Genomic DNA, 20,504 nt, shown 5'->3' with positions numbered 1-20,504 from the left:
CTCTCACTTCTTTTAAATCAGGCCTCAAAACACAAGTATTTTCTTAGGCTTTCTATTAACCCATCGATTTCAAGCTTAATAAAATTCTTATTCTCGTTTTATGCCTTTTTTAATGACTTTGTTGTAATGTATTTCATAGGCGTAATCACTGAAAATTAAGATTCTTATCACTTTTTTTAAACAAATCTTCATTTTGCACATGACAAAATACAAAGTGCGTTAAAGAGAACAAATGAAATATAATGAATTTGGCAGGCAATTTTAAGTAAGTTTCTAATTTCAATCCCATCTACGCGAAGGTACCAAAAGGGAGTGACAGATAGTGGTCCCGGAGCAAAGCAAAGTAAATCACATTGTTTTAATCTATTTTCTTTATTTCCTTGTTTGTTTATTTCTTTATTTGCCTGGCCTTGCCTCGTGAATACAACAGATCATCAGTTAAAAAAAAAAAGAATATACTCTCAATGTGTTGTTTTAGATCTTTTTAAATATTTAAATATGGGGAAAATAACTTTTCTGTAATGTTTATTTAACTTGAGTCAGCGTTGTATTAGAGAATGGCGCCCTCTGGTGTCTGCGATACGCAGCTGCAGCGTCACTCTTCACTCCCACACGTTACGCAGCGTTTCAGCCGCCGCAAGATTTGTGGGGCCGAAAGCAACTTTTTCTTTTTTTCTTTTTTCTAAAAAAAAAAAAACACACACGTCGCCGCTCCGGTATGTTTGTAAACGGAGTGTTACCGACAGAGAGGGAGGAATAGAGGATTACATCTGTAACAGATCCGGCGATGAGACAGTCAGTTTAACTTTTGGATGGAGCGAGTTTCTTTTTATCCAAACGCAGCAGAGAGGCTCTGAGGGGGATCGGAATTTACCGGTGACAAGTCTGGGAGCAAAGGAAAGAAGAACAAAAAGGAGGATTCATTCGTTACATGGAGGAAGCCTTTTAAGAAGACTGTTTGGTTTTAGCCTCTCGAGGGTGGGGAAGTCGACATTTAAAGTCGATAAGAAGCGATTTCTGTAAAGAGACAATCCGAACTGCTCCCTTTCTTTCTGGGTGAAGAAAAGCTCCGATCATGGCGAAAAAGTATGATTTCCTCTACAAACTGTTACTCATCGGAGACAGCGGAGTGGGGAAAACATGTCTGATCATACGTTTTGCTGAGGACAATTTCAACAACACGTACATTTCCACCATCGGTACGTCGTTTATCTTCAAACGTTTGTTTTTATAATCAGCCTGTGGGAAACTTGGGACATGAGTAATGTTTGCTGACATTTCCAGATTCATTCTTCCTCTGTGTGATTCCCCACACTGCACAAACTGGTTTCCCACACTGTCTTCATGTCTCAACTAGTCTGCTGTCGCTCCTTATGTTGCTTCTCTATTTTCTTTTATTATTCAGAACCCCCCCCCCCCCCCCCCCCCCCCCCCCCCCCGCTTATTGAATGTGTCTCTTCACTGACCCTCTCCCCCATCTCTCCCTTGCATCTCATTCCTCTCACAGAGAAGGTCCACCCACCCTCATTCCTATCTCTCTTACCATCTCTGCGTTCCCAGAAGAATGGCTGGCTCTCTGGCATGCACAGTTTTTGCACAGGACAGCCCCCCTTCTCTCTCCTCTGCCCCCAACTGTCTGTCTGTCAGTTTGTCCATCCAGCAGGGAGGGGAGGAAAAAAAAACCAAAAAACAAAGCCCAGAGAAAGTTTGTACCTCTGCCTTTTATACCCGGCTGTGGGATGGGGGTGCACAGAGGGGTCACAGTCACAATGAACATGGCCGTGACAATGACCCGTTTCCACCTGAGTGATGGTGACCTATATGCTCTGCAATGTGGGATGTTTTCCATTCATATCAGTGGCATTGAACACATTCTTTGTCTCTTCTCCCCCCCCCCCCCCCCCCCCTGTCCTCTTGTGGTCTCGCAGGCATCGACTTCAAAGTAAAAACCATTGAAGTGGAGGGGAAGAAAGTGAAACTACAAGTGTGGTGAGACTTGACGTGGATTGTTTTGTGATCCGGCGGAGCGGATAGTAATGATTCACCGGGTTATAGTCCTCCGGCCTTGGAGGGCCTCTGTCTCGCTTTCCTGAGAGGAAAGGGGAACCTCCCTCCTCTTTTCCAAATCAGGACTTCATGACAGGGCTTGTTGTCCGAGTGTCTATCAGACAGAGTCACCACAGAGACTCTCCACGTCTGAGCAGCTATAGCTGTTTCCACTCTGAACGCATCGTCTCGCATTCTGTTGTATAACGTCTCTGCAGTTAAGTAAAGGTCTGCTGTCTTTTTTTGATCCTCTATCTGTGGAACTATTCAAGAAAAAAAGAGGAAGACAGAAAGGGCTACTGTTTCAGAGCCTCATAGGGAAAAACATCAATCTTAACGATTATGATGAAACAGAGTAAAATAATATATATATATAAACATATAATATAATCATATATATCTTCTCTTGTGTTGAATTTCTTATAGTTTAGTTGCAGGGTAGTCAAATGTACAGTCCCATTCGAGTTTAATTGAGTCAAATCAGCAAACAAAGTGCATATTAACATAAATGATAACTTCTCTTTGTTTTAGGAAATAAAAGCTGTTGAAAATGTTCACATTCGATCCACTTCTCACTAAATCTATTATGACTAAACTTGATTCCTTTGTAAGTGCATTATCAAATCACTTCTTTTCTGCAATCATTCTTGTCAGAAAGATAATAGCTAAACAAGAGACTGCTTTGCTCCATCTCTCTGCAATTTGCTCTTCAATCCATTGTTTTTTGTGTTACGTCTAATACTCCTAAAACAGTGTAATCCAGAGGGGAAAAAACGAGGAATAGTTGTTGCTTATATCAGTAAGTTGAAAGTAAAATGTAATTTTTACACTCTGCATTGTCATCCTCGTGTTTACAACTTGAGCTGTGGGCGCTATGAAGGTATTCGACAATGAAAAAAAAAACTAATATGTCAGTCAATCATTTCTCGACTTAACAAGCTGAATGTTATTACTTTTACCACCTTGTACACAAGTACTCCTACAGTGAGAGCTGTGTGTAGCTTTTCCTCTGACTTTTCGGAGTCTACTGCAGGTTTTTGTTAGTGCAAGAGTTTGAACTCCGCGTGTGTGTGTGTGTGTGTGTGTGTGTGTGTGTGTGTGTGTGTGTGTGTGTGTGTGTGTGTGTGTGTGTGTGTGTGTGTGTGTGTGTGTGTGTGTGTGTGTGTGTGTGTGTGTGTGTGTGTGTGTGTGTGTGTGTGTGTGTGTGTGTGTGTGTGTGTGTGTGTTTGATGTAGGGACACGGCAGGGCAGGAGCGGTTCAAGACCATTACGACGGCCTACTACAGAGGAGCCATGGTGAGTGCAGGACGCCTGCGGGACAGACAGGCTGGATAATTAGGCTGATGTCACCGACACTTTGTGCTGCTGCTGCACCTTAACTCGCCTTTCTACCTCCGCGTGTCTCAGGGCATCATCCTGGTGTACGACATCACAGACGAGAAGTCCTTCGAAAACATCCAGAACTGGATGAAGAGCATCAAGGAAGTGAGGCAGTTTCCACTTATCCATGACTAAGATAACCAGTTTAAGAAGCGCTTCATTTGTGAGTCACCGGTCACTTCACTCAGAGAGATCACAAAACACAGCTTGTGATTTTAAATCATTTCAGTCAAATCAGATTCGACGTTTGGGCCTCGATTTTCCCTCCGTTGAAGTTAGAACTGATGTTGTCTAAATGGAATATATTGATATAAAATTGGTTGAACAGGCTAATATGTAAAGAACTGTTCAGATTTCTCATAAAATCTGACATTGATGTAATTTTCACACTAAGTTCAGCTCCGTGTGATCTTAGAGTTTAATATGAGACGCTCACTCTTGGTGTTTGCTGTGTTTTGTTTTGTCTCTGTTTTCTGCTGTTGAATCACTTTGGCCTGTCCACAGTTATCTATGTGTACTATCCCTGGAATAAATAGTGAGGTTTCATGGAAGCGCCCTTGTCTACATTTTTACTTTCACTTCATCTAGTTGATTAAGATTTTAGGACTAAATAATCTACAATCAGCCTCAGGAGCTTTTCCTTTGCTTCTCTTGCCAGTTGTTCTCAACGTGAAGCACACGTTTTCTCTTCAGAGTAAATGAACCATCTGCAAAAGAGAAAAGAAACTTGTACGTTGGTGCATTTGGCACTTTGTCTTTTTTTTTAATATAGTTTCAGTCGAGGAGAAATATGTGAACGTGAGTGAGTGACACCACTTATTGAATCCTTTTGGTGGGGCGATTCCTCTCCGGTCCAACTGCTGCTGCTACTGTCTTCAATGTGCATCGTTCTGACTTCTGTTCTGCATTCTCCTTTAGTCTCTTTATATGTGTCTTCCCTCATGCCGACATTCTGGTTTAGGTACAGCTGAACTCATGCTCTGATCCATTAATCGCAATTCCCTGCTTTCCCAGAATGCATCGGCCGGGGTCAGTCGGATGTTACTCGGCAATAAGTGTGACATTGAGGCAAAGCGGAAAGTTTCCAGGGAGACGGGAGAGAAGGTGAGACGATCCCAAGAAACGCTGACTATGACTTATGTACTGTTGGGGCTGAAGTGAAAAAACATTCAGAAAGCAGGTTAGTGATTTTATGTGAAGAAGATGCTTTATTACGACATAGACTTTAACAAGTAGGCATTGCTTGTCCGGGGATTGGGGGGGATTTACTTCAGATAACGACCAGGAAGTGGTTATGAGCCGTATCCTGACTGACTGTAAACTGAAAGCCGCTCTGCGTCTGTTGTTGACAGCTGGCAAAAGATCACGGGATCAGATTCTTTGAGACCAGTGCAAAGTCCAGCATCAACGTTGAGGAGGTGAGTTGTATGAAACACTCCTGTGCCTCTACCTGTTAAAGGGGTCATCTTTTACAGCTTTTCAACAGCTTTGCATGGGTCTCGTCTAGATAATGATATCTAGAACATTCAAAACCTACCAGAAACCCTGTGTACAAGTTATTACCGTGCTCCTCTTGATGTCTGCAGTGTCACCGTCCAATCACAGACAAGCCAAGATTCACCAACACGTCGCGTACTGAATGTGTAATATGAGCATTTCAGTCCATTCAAATACACACAGTGATCCTGAAGAAGAGCGAGATATTGAAAGTTGTCATGGAAAATGGGGTAGAAGCACTGATTCGTTGATCATTTTATAAACGTTCCATAACCATAAAATTAAAAAAAACCAACTCATTAACAAGCCCGATTAAGTGGTTTTCCTATTTTCTTGCCTCGATATTATTGTGTCTTCATGATGGTGCTGAGAGGCTCATGCTTGTTGACATGTTGATGAATCTGTTCTGTGATTGAGCTCCATTGTAGAACTCCTTTTTTCTTTCCAAACTGCAGAATAGAAAAAACATATTAAGTCATCATGGCTGTATGATTGTGAAGCAAATATACAAACAATGTCACCAGTGGACCAATAACATCTTGCCTGTCCGTGTTGAATTAAAGTCTGTGTCCTAAATAAAGCAGCACAAATGTGCTGTTGGAGGAAGATAGTTTATTAACCTATGGGTAGTTTGTAACATGAAAATTTTAAGGGCATCAGAAGTTATACTTTTTTTTATTGTTTGAAATAATGTAATTAGACAATCGTGGACCTTGGGCTCTTTCACATATTATTTTTTGGCCCCGGGATCCACAAATGACAATGGTCAGAGGCCATTATATCAGGGATTCATAGAGATGATAAAGATCTGTCTGTGAAGCAAATCACCCATTAGTTTATTGTGTAATGATTTGACGTGACCGACAAGTATACTGGCAAAACAGATGCAGGAATATATCATGGATTATTATAACATGTGCAAAGGAAAGTGTGCAAAACTCTATGTTAATGGATTTAGAGGCACACCAAGCATTTGATACGGTGAACTGCTGACTTCTGACTAAAACATTCCCTGCTATGGGATTTCACCTACAGTTTATTGAGTGAATAAGTGTTATATATTCAAATCTAGAATCATGTGTTCTAGTAAATGGGATGTTCTCATTTCCTTTCCCTTGAGAGAGGAGTCCATCAGGGTGATTGGCTTAGAGACCCTTGCTTTTCGCCAAGAATAAGCAACCCTTAGCGGCATTAATAGGGCAAAATGAAAATATTAAGGGTATTCACGATGATAGGACATGACTCTATGATGAGGACACCTCAAATTCCGAAATGTTTATCACATGGAAAATATAACAGTTTAAGATTAAGATTAAGATTACAGTTTAAAACAAATATAGCATATACAATACAGCAGACTGTATTGTATATGCTATAGCAAAAAAAACAACTAAGTTAAAAGTGAATAAATAAATACATTTTGGCCCCCACTGAAAAAATATTTGGACACCCCTGTCCTAAACAGTGTAGGAGCCGTCGTTATCAGAAGAGTACATGTCATATCCTTTCAGCAGGAAGCAAAAGAGTTCATGTGTGACATGACTTATCATCCCATATTCTTCTCTTCCTCTGTAACCCTCAGTCTTTTCTGTCTTTGGCACGAGACATACTACAAAAATCCAGCAAGAAGCAGGTAAGTGTAGAGGCAAAACAAATATACACTTCTTCACTAATATACTGAAGTATATTTTCCTCTTTGATGGGAAAACTGTAATTCTTTTTTCATGGACTCTATAGGGCCCCTCAGGCCGAGATGTCAAAATCACCAGCAGCACAGAGAAGAAATCCTCTAAGTGTACTCTTCTCTAGACGTGAGAGCCAAGCACACAGAAGAAAGCCAGCACAAACTGAAGAACATCGCAGTGTTTCTACAGAAAACTTCTCCAAGGTTTTAATTTGTCTCCACCTGCTGGTCAAACATGTCAAACACACACGGTTGCCTAAAGTCTGTTTTCATATCTAAAATCTATTGTCTATGCAATCTTCGTGCGATTATTGTTCTGTACCCTAAATTGCTTTCTGGATCACTTCATTGAGAAAGTGTTTTCAAACTCACATTATTATTATTATTATTATTATTTGTGACATCTACTGTAATCGTCTTAAAAACAGTTGGTGAGGAAAAGTCTCCGGTGACTCTGGGCCATTACAGTATTAGAAAGAAAAGACCCCAACCATATTTTACTTTTTGTTTTTTTTGTTTTCCTGATTTTTTCCTCAGGCTTGAAATCACAATATATGTCTTATAGCAACACTGTTTTAAAGGTTTAAAAAACGAAATCTCTATTTCCTACTTGTATGTGAGCCCCTCATGTTCTAGCTTTCTGTGGTTTAGTAGCAGAGGAGGAATTTCATGCAAAATGTTTGGATTCCCACACAAACAAGACACACTCCTTGTTGTAGTCTGCAGTTAAAAGCTTCTATTTAGATGGTATAAATACTGGATGGAACTGCGACAATAATTACCCAAAAAACTGTAAAATGTCCCTGAACGGCAGTGTAGTTTTGGTCACTCAAAATAGTGTGTTTATTACTTCAGACATTAAAGTGTTTCATCCTTGAAGTGCCATAACAGATATATTTGTTTGCCATAATTTCATACAATGCAGGGATGATAGTTAACCATAGAAAGTGGGTTGGGTTTATATTTTAAGAATGAATTTGATGTCTCCATAGTGATCCGTATTACAATTAAAACAGAGCAAAATATATGTCAAAGATCAGCAGTTAATCACGTGTAAATTTCCTGGTTCCACACAAAGAGAATGGAAAAAGAATATATATACATATATATATATATATATATGTACTTTAAAGTTGGGTTGCCTGGAGTTGAATTTGAAACAAACACTTGTGGTAAACAAGCCTTGTTTTAATTGCTGGGTGGTTTGAGAATGTGGAGGATAGTAAGAGAGATAAGTGCAATATGAGAAGATGAGTGGAGAGATGAAAGAAGAATGGGTGAAGCAAGTGAATGGACAGGATGTGAGCGCCAAGGAGAGCAGCAGTGCTCCCACGTCCCTCATTTTGAATTGATTTAGTGGGTCTCGCCTTTTATCTGAAGTGCCTGGTAAATCTCTCACTGAACACCGCCGCACATTAGCTCCCTCTGACATGACAGTCTGCCTGTTCAGGCCATTTTCACATCATTAGGAATGGCTGTGATTGCATGTGTTCATCTTATCCTGACACTTCCCCCCCCCCCCCCCCCCCCCCCCCCCCCACACACACACACACACACACGCGCGCACACACGCACACACACTGAGTTTTTGTACGGCTCTCATTTTGTGTCTCTTTTGCATTTTGTGTGTTTCTGGACTTTGTATGTATGGTTAACAGACCCGATGCTTTAAAAACAAATAAAAGGCAAAACTTTGAAGATGCAGTGTGTTTTTCTGTTGGCACTGGAACCCGGTCTTTCACAACTGTTTGTCAAACAGTCTTCAAAGGTTTATTTTTATCATCAATGCAACATTCAACAACCTCCCTGACAAGATTCTTTCAAACAACTCATCTGACATAACAGACATTTCCTTTGAGTTGAGTCCCCTGATTCCACTTATCCCCGAGAAACACACTTACTTAACCCTTGCTTACTCCCAATTGGTAGTGAGCATCATGCATGTCCGCTTTGTTAATTTAGACAGGTTTACCATGCGTCTTATGGTAAACCTGTAAAACTTGTAAACCTTACCAACATAATGTTGGTTCGGACAGGCTCTGTAACCCATGGATCGACGAATGGGAGTGAGTGAGTCTGTTTATTGTGTAAATTACACTTAATTTGTATCAATACAATACATAAACCATTTAGCTTCATCGAAATAAAATACTTTGATGTGCTGGACCTGTCCACAATGTGCCAATGACCATTCTCAGTGCACATGAACAATGTACCAGTTGAAATTACTATGACACACTGTTTGACTGAGTTGATTTCAAGATGAAAAAATATCAAATGCATGAATGTTGATTAAAAAGACATATGGTTCTCCTTTTTATCCAAACAGCTGCCATAACTCTTACACTATAATGTTATATAGGATGTCTTCCATTGCAACGATCAAATAATAAAAGTTGTCCCATCCCAAAGTGATAAACTATGGATGTCAAACTAATTTAAGTTGATGGGCTATAAAGAGCTATGTTTGAACTTGAGTGGGCTGGACCCGTCAAATGAGGGAAAATAACTTATAGACAATGGCAAATCCAAATGTTTCATTGTTTTAGTGCAAAGAAATAATATTTTTAAAAGTTTACATTTCATATTTAAGAAAAAAATTTTTTTAGCTTGTTTTGGAGGGGGGGTGGAAAATATAATCAGATGTCAAAAACATTGTGTCTTCTTTTGGCAAATCTGTTAAAAGATGTGACATCTGATCTTAAATTTGATTACTACGTTTCCTAAAACAGTGAGATCCCAATGAATAAATGAGAAACAATAGTTTTACATATTGAAAAATAAAGTTTACTGGCCAGTTTTGGCTCTAAACAGAGTCAGCTGTCCGACTGATAGGAACCCCTGTTCGACTCCTCTGTCGGTACCATCTCTGGTCCAATGTCCCCCCGGTTGCTGCAGCAGCAGAGTATGGAGCCCGTCGCTAGGCAACAACCCCTCCTCCCCAGCATCAGCACCAGGACAGTGTGCGCGCGCTCTGCCGCATCTCCAAGTTTCCCTGCACGTCCTGCGTGCCTTGTCATCACGCACAGGGCAGGTTTTGGGTTTGCAAACACGATACATCCCTCTTCCCGGTGTCAGAGCTCCGCCAGTAACCCGGAGGAGAAGACGCGGGGGCAGCAGAGGGTTTGAGGGAGGGGGGCGAGTAAAACCGGATGAATTAAAGATAAACTCGGATGGGTTTATCCGGGATTGAGGCAGGCTGCGGGGGATGTTGTTACACGGCGTGTGGTGGGAGGCAGTGAGGTAATAAACGTCCGGTGCACACACACACACACACACACACACACACACGCAATCACGAGCACACGGGCTGAACGGGATGCCCGCGTGACTGCAGGGAGGAGAGAGGCGGCGGGGGACGAGGTGGAGGAAGAGGAGGAGGAGGAGGAGGAAGGGAGGGAGGGAGGGAGGGGGGGTCTAGGTGCGTGCGGACCACCGCAAAACCCCTGAGTTGGAGTTGCCAAGGATAGAAACCTGGAGATATTCATCCCAGCCCCGGCTGCTATTTTTGGCGCAGTTCGAATAATCGACGCGAGATTTTTTTTTTTAATGATTTTATTTTATTTTTTTCCTCAAGTCGAGGTAATTAGTCCTGCTTCCCGAAACAACGGATGGTTTTGATCTCCACGCCGCCGTGGCTCTACGGGACGGGGGAAACCTATAACGCAGAGGTCGCCGGGGGTGGAGCGCACATGTTCGGATGTTGTTCGTCCTGAGCGGACTCACGGACCCGCCGCCACATGTCATCATCCCTGACAGGAGGAGAAACGATCCGCCGCTTCTCTCTGGGATGCTTCAGAAACTGCGGCCTGCTCTGGTCTCCAGTTACCGCAATGCCACAGGCGAGAGGAGGGAGACAGAAGATAGAAAGGAGGAGGCGGCAGGAGGCAAGTGATCACAGCAATGATGTGAAGATTTAGGAGGACAAAAGAGGATAGTGCCCCTGAAGTGTGTGATTTGAGTTTAATCAGAGGATGGTTGAGCTGGACAGCAGCACCGACTGGAAGCTTTAAAGCTACCTGGCCTGTCATCTGCCTGAGGTGAAACACTTTGTGTATCCAGTGAAGCAATCTTAGTTTCATGATTGCAACGTCAAATAAGGTGAGTACGGCGGCTGTGACTGTGTAGTGGCTGCTCAATTCTCAACTTTCTGCTGACAAAGTTCTTGGACTCCCCGACTGGACGACAGTGCAGCACCATGGGACATTGCGCAGGACCTATTGCACCTGCCAGTGGAGAGTTTGGTGCATAACAGTGACAGAGCGGAGCTCTGGAGCCAGCATTTATGTCTCTCCCTCTCCTGCTCTCCTCTGCTTCTGCCCACACTGCTTGTTTTATGAACCCAGTGTGAACGCTCTCCCAGCCTCCTCCTCCTCCTCCTCCACACGCAGAAGAGCCAAACATGCCTTCACCTTCAGACTCCAGCAGCGTGGCTTCGGCTTCTGGGTCTCGTGGTTGGTCGGACAGCCGCCGGGGCATGTCGGGCCGGGGTCCTGGAGGGGCACGGCTGCTCCTGTACCTGGGGCTGTGCCACCTGGGCCTGGGCGCCATGGTCCTGGCCTTCTCCTTCACCAGCATGGCCTTCACCTCCTCAGCCCGTGTCAGGCAGTCCTGTCCCTTCTGGGCAGGCTTCTTTGTAAGTCTGAAACTGACTGGAAACATGCAGAATCAGCAGTTTGTAACAATAGGAATCATGATGGGAGTGTTTTCCGCTGTATGTGCTGTCTGTTTCCAGGTGGTGGCATCAGGGATAGTGGGAATAATCTCATGGAGAAGACCTCTGACGCTGGTGGTGTGTATTTTAGAGCAGGAAGGTGTTAAAAAAACTGACTTCTTTGTGAACTTAAATTACTTTTCATTCATGGTAGCGGAAACACTTATGCAGTAATGTTTAAATTAGTAAACATTACCAATGGTTTGCATTCTTTTCTTATCACATGGGCCTCTCTGATGAAGCCTTGTGTCAAAGTGCAGTTTTAAATATTTAAACATCTTTATGTAAAATCTATATTTCATATACCTTGTGCTTATTCCCTTAAGAATGGAAATGACTGCAGACCGGTTGAGCACAGGCTTGCTCAGACATTAAGTGTTCAAAATTTCAACATGTTCAGTGATTATTTTGTCTTCACTCACTGAACACACAGTATTGTCCAAAGGTTATAGGCATGTCTGAAAAAAGAAATTCTGTCCCATCGTGAAATGCCAACAAGAAAACATTTAATTGGTTCCAGGTATTGTTCTGCAGGATAGTATGACAGTCCAGTCATATAGCCAATGTCACTAAGTACTATCTTGTGTTATAAAGATGAATTAAGTCCTGTAAGTAATGAGTCCTGATGTTGATGGGATCGCATGGAGTCAGTTTACATCCACAGATCTGTGTTTGAAAGTGTTTTACAACCTTCAAAACTATCTGTACCAAGAAGAATTGATGACACAAAGTACACTCCTGTTCATTCACTTTGTGTCACATTAACTGATAAACTACTTAAAACCTCTATTTCTGAGGGTGTTTTTACTTTGCAACATTTTGTCACTCTTGCCTGAAACGTTTGCACAGGACTGTAGGCCCTGATGTTGTATTTGGATGCACACTCATGCCTCGGCTTGGTTCCGGTTTAAGCAACCTGCTCTGAACCAAATCTCATCTCATACCTCCACAGGTGTCACTGTTCATGCTGCTGTCGGCGGTATGTGTGATCCTCAGTCTGGCAGGCTCGATGCTCTCCTGTCAGAACGCGCAGATGGTCAAGTCCATGCTCACCTGCCAGGTACACAACATTATGCAAGTGTCGTCTTCTGCCTCGTGCTAAAATGCCCTTGTCGCCAGATGTACAGAGGACGGGCCAGGAATATTTGTGAACATGTTTTTTAGCGCGCAGATTATTAGTGCTTCACACAGATCCGCTATGTATGGGAACCTGTGTAGGTGGAGAACGGCCTGTGTGTGTGCTGTGCACCCACTCAGCCCTGCTCCATCACAGAGGAGGAGACCCTGGTCCTCTACCTGAATGCAGATTGCCACTCAGTCAGGCATCAACTGAAGGTAGGTATAGAAACGTGTCTAATCTAGACAACTAATTCACCTTGAAAATGTACATATTTCCACATCTGAAATACCAAAATATGTGTTTGTTGGTTTTTTTGTGTGTGTGAATGCTTATTTACCTGCAGGACCTATTGTTCAGTGCATGTGGTCTCAGCATTCTTTCCACCATTATTTGTACACTGTCCACGGTGACCTGCAGTATCCACATTTTCTCCCTGGACCTCGTGCATCTGGTGAGCACATACGAGACGTTTTACATTTAACCTGTTAATTATTATTTTATCTTTTTTAACAATGACAAGCTCCTTGAAAATATAAAACTTTCTTAAGACAATAAACGTAACACCTTGAAACTCTTTACCAAAAACAAACCTTATTTGTTGTATGATCTTCATATGTGTTGAAGCTGGCTCCACATCGTTCTCGATCAGTCAACCCAGAATGCACCACTCCTCAGGATGCCTTTCTGACCAACATCATGGACTTTGAGGAGTTTGTTCCACCCATTCCTCCGCCTCCATACTATCCTCCCGAGTACACCTGCAGCTCAGAGACAGATGCTCAGAGGTATCATATAGAAGCACTTAATATGCATTAGTTTTGATGTGTACAGCATCTAGTGGCCAAGAAGTCATGTGACAAAACTACAGGACAATAAGGAAAAATATTACCCACCATATTAGAGTAGTTATCTGATACATTTGTCTATTTTCTATTTTTTATCAAGATTGCCAACTCTACATGTACTCAAGTAAATATATTTGCCAATGAATCACCAACACATTTTCAAAACTCAGGATGTGAAGTCCCTACTAAAAACACATTTGTTAGGCTATTGTGTTATAATCACTCGATATCTTTATTTGAAACTGTGCAAACCTGCTTGGTAAATAGAGATATAAACTTCATAAAAAGACAAAGCATGCATGATAAGTATTAGATTTGTTTTGCAAGGTACGGACTGTACAATGATTGTTATCTTTGCGTCCACATCCAGTATCACTTATAATGGTTCCATGGAGAGTCCTGTTCCTCTCTACCCGACTGATTGCCCTCCTCCTTATGAAGCTGTGATGGGGCAAAGAGCTGCCAGTCAGGTGAGGTGAGGTGATGTGTGTGTGTCTGGATGTGGCGTCGTTAGTGACCACGCTGATCCTTGTCTATTGTGACTGTCAAGGCGACCATGTTTGACCCTCATGGCAATGAGCTGTCTGGAGAGAGAGGAACTTCTACAGCCTTCAGTGGAGAAGGTACAGAAACCACACATGGCTCGAGGCTGAACAGTATTTTGCTCATCACTATTGTAGTGAACTACAGTGAACTTCTTTTGCATTAGTGTCCATGGACAGCGGATCCTTGCTAATGTCAGAGATCGTAGACATCCCTGACGATTCCTCCCCGTCAGAGGACTCCTGTTTGATGGAGGTGGGGATGAGGATCCATGGAGAGAGTGGCAACAGGACCGCCGGTGAGGGGGGAGAAGGTGTCGACGGTGGGGATTACATCAGCTTCCGGGGTCCGCTGTCTCAGACGCCGGAGAGTCCCCTGGCAGGTGGTCCTAGAGCCAGGCGATTCCTCAGAGGAGAGAGGTCCAACTCCTGCTCCTCACCCAGCACCGCCACCACCACGTACAGGTCAGTGTAAACACGCTGTTGATTAACATTGGGGTAATAATATGTGTTGTTTGCGCTGTGGTGAAGAAGACCAGTTAAAATTAAGATTAACGTCTGAAGTGAGATGAACAACCGCATGGAAACACGACTATATGGTCTCATGTCTGCCCATCCAGGTCTCCAGTAATGCATCGCCAGGCCATATTGGCCAGCAGCTGTTCTCAGCTGGATGCAATAGGAAGTCCCACTTCTCAGCAGCAGGCTTACATCCCAGAGATTCGAGTTCGCCCCTCCACCCCCACAAGCCAAGGGCCCGTCCCGGCCCCCTCTGCAGCCCTCACTTCATTATCCCCTGCTCCCGCCGAGCAGGGTAATGGGCCTCAACTTTCACGTCAGCCACTGTACCTTCGACAAACATCTGGGAAAAGTGAAAAAGACGGAGAGAGTGTGACCAGAGATAGTGAAGGTATCTTACGCCTTGTGCGGTCACACAGTGAGCCAGGCCTTGGATCCTCCACTGACACAGGTGAGCCAGACAGCAACATGAATACATCTTTTACTTTGGTTTTACAGTTTGCACAACTTAATCTTCTACCTGCTGTCTCCTAGTTGACTTTGGCTCTAGAGGCTCTAAAGGGTCCATTGACACTGGTAAGACTTTCCAACAATCCATCATGATGTTATATTCAGGCTTTCAAAGTGTGGGAGGCTTACAATTGTCACAACAGTTTTTGCACTTAAGCTTATTTAGTTTGTCAAATATCATTACACTAACAATATATTAATGACTAAAACTTGTGTTTTGTTAAAAGATTCTTAATAATTTTACCCTTCACTCATTTCAATCTATCATAATGTCTTCACAAATATTGATAGAAAAAAACCAGGCTAGAAAGATGTGCTCTCTGGTTGGTGCCTACAGAGGAGACCTCCCCCACACTTTAAAACCACTAATCCAAAAGATAAAAAATAAACATTCAGTTAAATTTAGTAAAGAAACTCATTTGCATGTCATCGCCACAGATTTTCCTTTCTGTGTTGTTTTACTGTAAAGATTTTAATTCAAGGTAGAAAATCTCCTTTCAAAACTCACATCTATCTACTTTAATGAGATGCGTTTTGTAGAACATTTGCAGCTCTTGCCTATCATCTATCAAGTCCTTGTTGAAAGTAGTGCCGATTTAAGGAGTAGAGTTGACGTGTGCATGTGATTTATGAGACTCTTCCACAACATCTAAATGAGCAGTGGCTTGATTGCATAAAGATTCAGCTTCCACTGTGGGAACAATAATGTTCCTCAACAGCTTCTCATTTGCAAACTCATTTCCAAAGACGTGCCTGGATTTCAATGCTGCCCTTCTTGTGCCGTTAACGACACTAACAGGCACAAATATGTCAAAGAGGATGCTTGACTGCTAACATCACATACCATGAGCATGATATTTAAAGTTTTACGTAGCTTTTATTGTAAAAGATATTAGTTTGCAATGTTAACCATGAGGATGTGATTGTAAATTATGAAATCCCTTTTATTAACCTATAAATTGTGCAGCATTACAGTACGATATGATGGAGGAAAGGTAAAGCTGAGTGTCATCCGCATAGCAGTGGAAATTAATATTATGTTTACAAAAAAACATTGCCAAGGGCTAGGAGATAGATGATGAAGAGGATGAGGCCGAGGCCGAGGACAGAACCCTGGGGGACACCCGAGGGGAAGGGAGATGGCTGAGATCTGAAAGATTTTAATTGAATGAACTGAGTGCGCCCAGAGAGGTATAATTTGAATCAGTCCAAGGATGTGTTAGATAATCCGATGGTTGCCCATCTATGGACGAGGATGGAGTGGGAGATGGTGTTAAATGCTGCACTCAGATCGAGGAGGAGGAGGATGGATAAAAGTCCAGAGTCAGCTGCAACCAAGAGGTGATTGGTGACTTTAATGAGTACTGTTTCTGTGCTATGATGTCAGCGGAAACCAGACTGAAACTGTTCATACAGGTTGTTGTTTAACAGATGACAGTGAATTTGGGATGCAGCAGTTTTTTTCCACAATATTTGACAGAAAATGCTAATTAGAAATGAGACAGGTTACTGAAATTGTTGGGGTCTGAGCCTGGTTTTGTCTAGAACTTCTCTAGAATAGCAGCAGATTAGAGAAATAAAGGAACAAAATCAGAGGTGAGGGGGGAACAGATGTTGGCGGTTATCAGAGATAAGAGGGAGGAGACACATGACTTGACTAGAGCTGTTGGCAGTGGGTCAAGCTGGCAGGTGGATGGTTTGGATTTCTGGATGTGATCTGATGTCAGCAACAGAGAGGAGGTGGAAACTTGTCAGTGGTTGGGTGATATTCTCATTTCAGATACCATAAAACTTTTTGAAATAACATTTTATGTTGAGGTAGTTTGTTCACATCTGTAAAATCTTTCATATATATGTGTGTGTGTGTGTGTGCGTGTGCGTGTGCGTGTGCGTGTGCGTGTGCGTGTGTGTGTGTGTGTTTTATTATTTTGTTTTGAGTCCCCCCCCCCTTAGTTTGATTTATGGTTCAACTTAAAACTTACAACACACAAAAACTCTTCCTCTAGTTTAGAGCTGTTCTTGGCTCCCTAGGTCACTGTAATATCTTACTGATTAAAGACAAAATTGTCTTCCCGACTCAAAGGTCCATCTTCTGAGGCATGTCTGCTGCCTCGTAACTCATCACCTCCAGTTGCAGCTCTGCCCAGAAAAGGCAGCATGAAATCATCAACAACAGGAGTGCAGGTCCCCTCTAAGCCAACTCCCACCTCCCCCATACGTTTACCTAAAGACTGCCACCGCTCCCTGGGAGACCTGAAGGTAGGTCCGACTGTTGTTGAAGCAATAACTATAGTAAAACCTGAGCTGTTCTCATTTCTCATTCACTCATACTCTTTATTTTCCACCAGGTTACACGAGTTCTGGTGGCTCGCTTCCTGCAGCGTTCCAAGCGTAACCTGGCGCCCTCCTCCGAACATGCTGGGAGCCCGGGTCAGGGGCCTAAAAGGAGGGGTGGAGCTGATAGTGCTGCCACCAATTACCTGGCCCTGGAACAAGTATGAACAAACATCTGATTATTCCAAAAAGGTTTCAGTAATAATACTGACATTTAACCAGCCTGCAGTACAGACGGGTGTCTGTATGCCACACAAATGTCTTATATATCAAAGAGTAGAGTTGCTATCAAAATTATAATTTAAATCTGTCTGAAAACCACCAAAATGTACGTCACACATTATTCATTAGATTGAACTCTAAGAGACAGTGTACAACAAGGCAGAGCTTTTCCTGTTCTGAGTAATTCAATTAATCTTGATATTTCTACCTCAACAATTACTCTAAGCTAAATATATGTATGATTCAAATCAATTCAAGGATTTTATCAAAACTAAACAATGAGGACACACAGACTATAGCAGCTCCAAGCTCTGCTTCCTTTCGAATCGGGCAATCTCATAGAACGTTTATGTAATGTTTGTAAACTCCTTTATCACATATCGTCACTTTCCAAAGAATAGTTTATGTATTTTTCACACATAAATTATGTATTTAGCTCCGCGAATTTGGCATTCAATGCCAAAAACATAGCAAGCGTTACCTCTATCTTACTGTAGGGAGCAGTGCTGAGCACAATGGACTTTCTTCATTTAAACAATATACTGTACATACACTGCAGTTTATTTTTTGAATGTTCTATAGGCAACGTGACCATAGTTTCATCTCAGTAAAAAGTATACAGTAATGAATGATGAAACACCTCAATCCACATTACATCTATAAAAAGGGCATTTAGTTGAAGTGAGATTTTTGCTTAATTTTGTGCCCACTCCTCTTTTTCTAAACCTTTGCTTCATGAAACCTTCAGGTGTTGCGGGCTCCCTGGAGCACCAGCCGAGGACAACCAAACCACCATTCCCATCATCCTCATCAGCGTGGACATCACCACTCCCATAGTGACAGTCGGCACAACCGGCACCACGGCACCCGAGCACCGGAGGGCATCCACCTGCGCAGCTGTGGAGATCTGAGCTCCTCCTCCTCGGCGTCACTGCGGCGCTTAGTAACGCCAACGCCCCCTCACGGGTCATCAGGAGCCCTCTATTCAGAGTCTGTACTGTGAAGAGGAGAAGAGGGTGGGGGAAGAAAAAGGCGAGGCCAAAGGCAAAAGAGGCATGTTGAGGAAAGAAGTGAAAAAATCTCGTAAGAACATTTTTGAAAGTCTTCCTCGCTTTTTTTTTCTTTTTGTCACTGTCACTTCCCGAAGCCAACTGTGCAAATGGCCTTATTTAGTGGTGCTCTTCATCCGAACATCAACCCAGAGCTCCTTCTTCTCCTTCTTATTTCCACTGATCAACAAGCAGCGAGGAGGTGACGAAGAAGAAGGTCAGATCTGACTCATGCGGCGTCTCTTCTGTCTGAACATACCCAGGATTGACCAGCCTGCCAGAAGCATCTTTTCTGCTGTGTACTCAACCCCACCCCACCCTCTTTTAGCACGCATCTGGAAAAACTTTCGTACCAAGACTGGGCACAGGACCCAAATAGCATTGATGCTACAACACCTTCATGTATATTCAGTCTATTACAAAGTTATGAGTTTGCAAAATGCTCCTGGACCTTTTGTACATTGCTCCTCATTGACAGGATCATTCGGGTGAAGTGATCATCCAAATTGTTATTTTGTCTTCCATTAATACAAAAATGCATCTTAATACATAGAGTTAGCTAAGAACAGTGTAAGATAAACTGATGAAAATGCACACAAGGAATAATGCTCTCACGTGAAGAAAAAAAAACAAAACAACAACCTTTGAGTTGATGATTTTGAATTTTGGTTTTTGCAGTTCATTTTCACCACTACACTTTTCCACAAACACAATGGCCTTCACACAAAAAAAGGCAGCCAGCATTCCCAAGACTGACATTAATGCACGCCACAGACACATGCACAGCCTTTGAAATGTATTGCCTGGGGCGGACCCTTGATGCAGTTGTTTAATTTGCGTGTGTTGCATGTTTTGCTACAGCTGCGATACAGCAGGAACCTTGTGCATTAGATTCTGACTGTCTGTGTAACTAAGATGTCCTCAGAATGTCTTTATCTGCATGTTTTTTGGCAATGCTTCTTATTTTCCTCTTGCACCCAAGACTTATAATAGTAGCCATTTGAAATGTATTTGTTTTCATAGATAGCTGAAAGAAGAGTGTGCGGACAAAAGAGAGGTGTCCTTCCAAGGTTTTCTGCCAGATGGCTACAAACATGCTTCTGCATCCGTATGTCATTTTGATAACGTTTCAAAATGAATCAAATGCACGGGTATATTTGTGATAGTGGTGAAAGCAGCCTGGTCCTGTGTAAAGATAAATAGGTGTAAACTGCAATGTCACCCTGATGTTTATTGCAGTAACTGTACAGACTAGATTTATTATGTGGTGCGGCTTCTCACTGTGTTGGTGTACGTCTTATTAGACGTCCAGACGCTGTTGGTGGTTAACTGAGCGAGAAAGAGAGAGAAAAAAATAATCCTCCAGGGACTCTTTTTGTGAGTGGTGGATTTGACAGCTCTGGATACTGAAATTTGAAGTGTATCAATATATTTGTATCAGATTGGCGTTTTCTTTTCTTTAGAGAGACGTTTTTGGTGTGCTCACAAAGTAACAATGCTGACTCCATATCAGTAAAGGCTCATTCTGGATACACCCATATGTATGTAACAGATTTGAAAGATTTACATGCATAAACATGCCGCCCTCCCACCCCCCACATTAGGGCACCGAGCTGTGTTTCTACCTCCTGTCTTGCATAAAACATTAAATATTTGAAGAAATGTATAATTGTATGGCAGGCTTAACAAGATAGAGCCTTGAAACGTGAATAATAAATGTATCTAAATAAGACACCTACTCCATATTTCTATGGCAGTGTCAATAGCAAAACTCTTTCAATGCAAGTTATGTATTTCAATATATGAAATAAATGAGAGATGAAAATAAAAATGTTTCTTTCAGTGTCAAGTGATTGCGCAACAGTGCTATTTATTTAATTTGACGTCTTATTTTCTGCTCATTCATGAGTTCAGGTGCATCTCGCCACTCCGTTTAAACTCCGCCTCTTCTACGATCCTATTGGCTGAACGGGGTGAAAGCCCATCCTGGTTCGATGCAAGCAACCAATCAAGACGTCAGCTGTTGAATGGGCGGGCTCATC

The 20,504-nt window shown here is 42.5% G+C and overlaps 2 protein-coding genes across 2 annotated transcripts; both read left to right on the top strand.

Annotated features, from left to right (window-relative positions):
- The first annotated feature begins 604 nt into the window (after positions 1-604).
- On the top strand, positions 605-8,122 carry rab13 (RAB13, member RAS oncogene family). The gene is made up of 8 exons (XM_080471457.1): positions 605-1,199; positions 1,929-1,989; positions 3,282-3,342; positions 3,454-3,531; positions 4,441-4,530; positions 4,779-4,844; positions 6,506-6,556; positions 6,661-8,122. The coding sequence occupies exons 1-8, from the start codon at positions 1,076-1,078 to the stop codon at positions 6,730-6,732; spliced, it is 603 nt and encodes a 200-aa protein (XP_080327583.1). The 5' UTR covers positions 605-1,075; the 3' UTR covers positions 6,733-8,122.
- A 2,887-nt stretch (positions 8,123-11,009) lies between these two features.
- Positions 11,010-20,283, top strand: fam189b (family with sequence similarity 189 member B; the record flags this gene model as incomplete). The annotated part of the gene is made up of 14 exons (XM_080471456.1): positions 11,010-11,243; positions 11,343-11,399; positions 12,274-12,381; positions 12,540-12,656; positions 12,785-12,892; positions 13,066-13,226; positions 13,657-13,756; positions 13,837-13,909; positions 13,996-14,293; positions 14,449-14,798; positions 14,882-14,923; positions 16,941-17,116; positions 17,206-17,352; positions 18,162-20,283. The coding sequence occupies 14 exons, from the start codon at positions 11,010-11,012 to the stop codon at positions 18,414-18,416; spliced, it is 2,226 nt and encodes a 741-aa protein (XP_080327582.1). The 3' UTR covers positions 18,417-20,283.
- Positions 20,284-20,504: the final 221 nt, after the last annotated feature.

This window comes from Lipophrys pholis (genome assembly GCF_963383615.2).
Source record: "Lipophrys pholis genome assembly, chromosome: 9".
Classification (NCBI taxonomy): domain Eukaryota; kingdom Metazoa; phylum Chordata; class Actinopteri; order Blenniiformes; family Blenniidae; genus Lipophrys; species Lipophrys pholis.
This window is presented reverse-complemented; position numbering and strand designations above follow the sequence as displayed.

What these genes read in the sequence shown, in the direction of transcription:
- rab13 (XM_080471457.1), top strand. Translation starts at nt 1,076, where the DNA reads ATGGCGAAAAAGTATGATTTCCTCTACAAACTGTTACTCATCGGAGAC. An exon ending in CACGTACATTTCCACCATCG is followed by an intron (nt 1,200 to 1,928) that starts GTACGTCGTTTA and finishes GTGGTCTCGCAG; the next exon opens with GCATCGACTTCAAAGTAAAA. An exon ending in AAAAATCCAGCAAGAAGCAG is followed by an intron (nt 6,557 to 6,660) that starts GTAAGTGTAGAG and finishes TGGACTCTATAG; the next exon opens with GGCCCCTCAGGCCGAGATGT.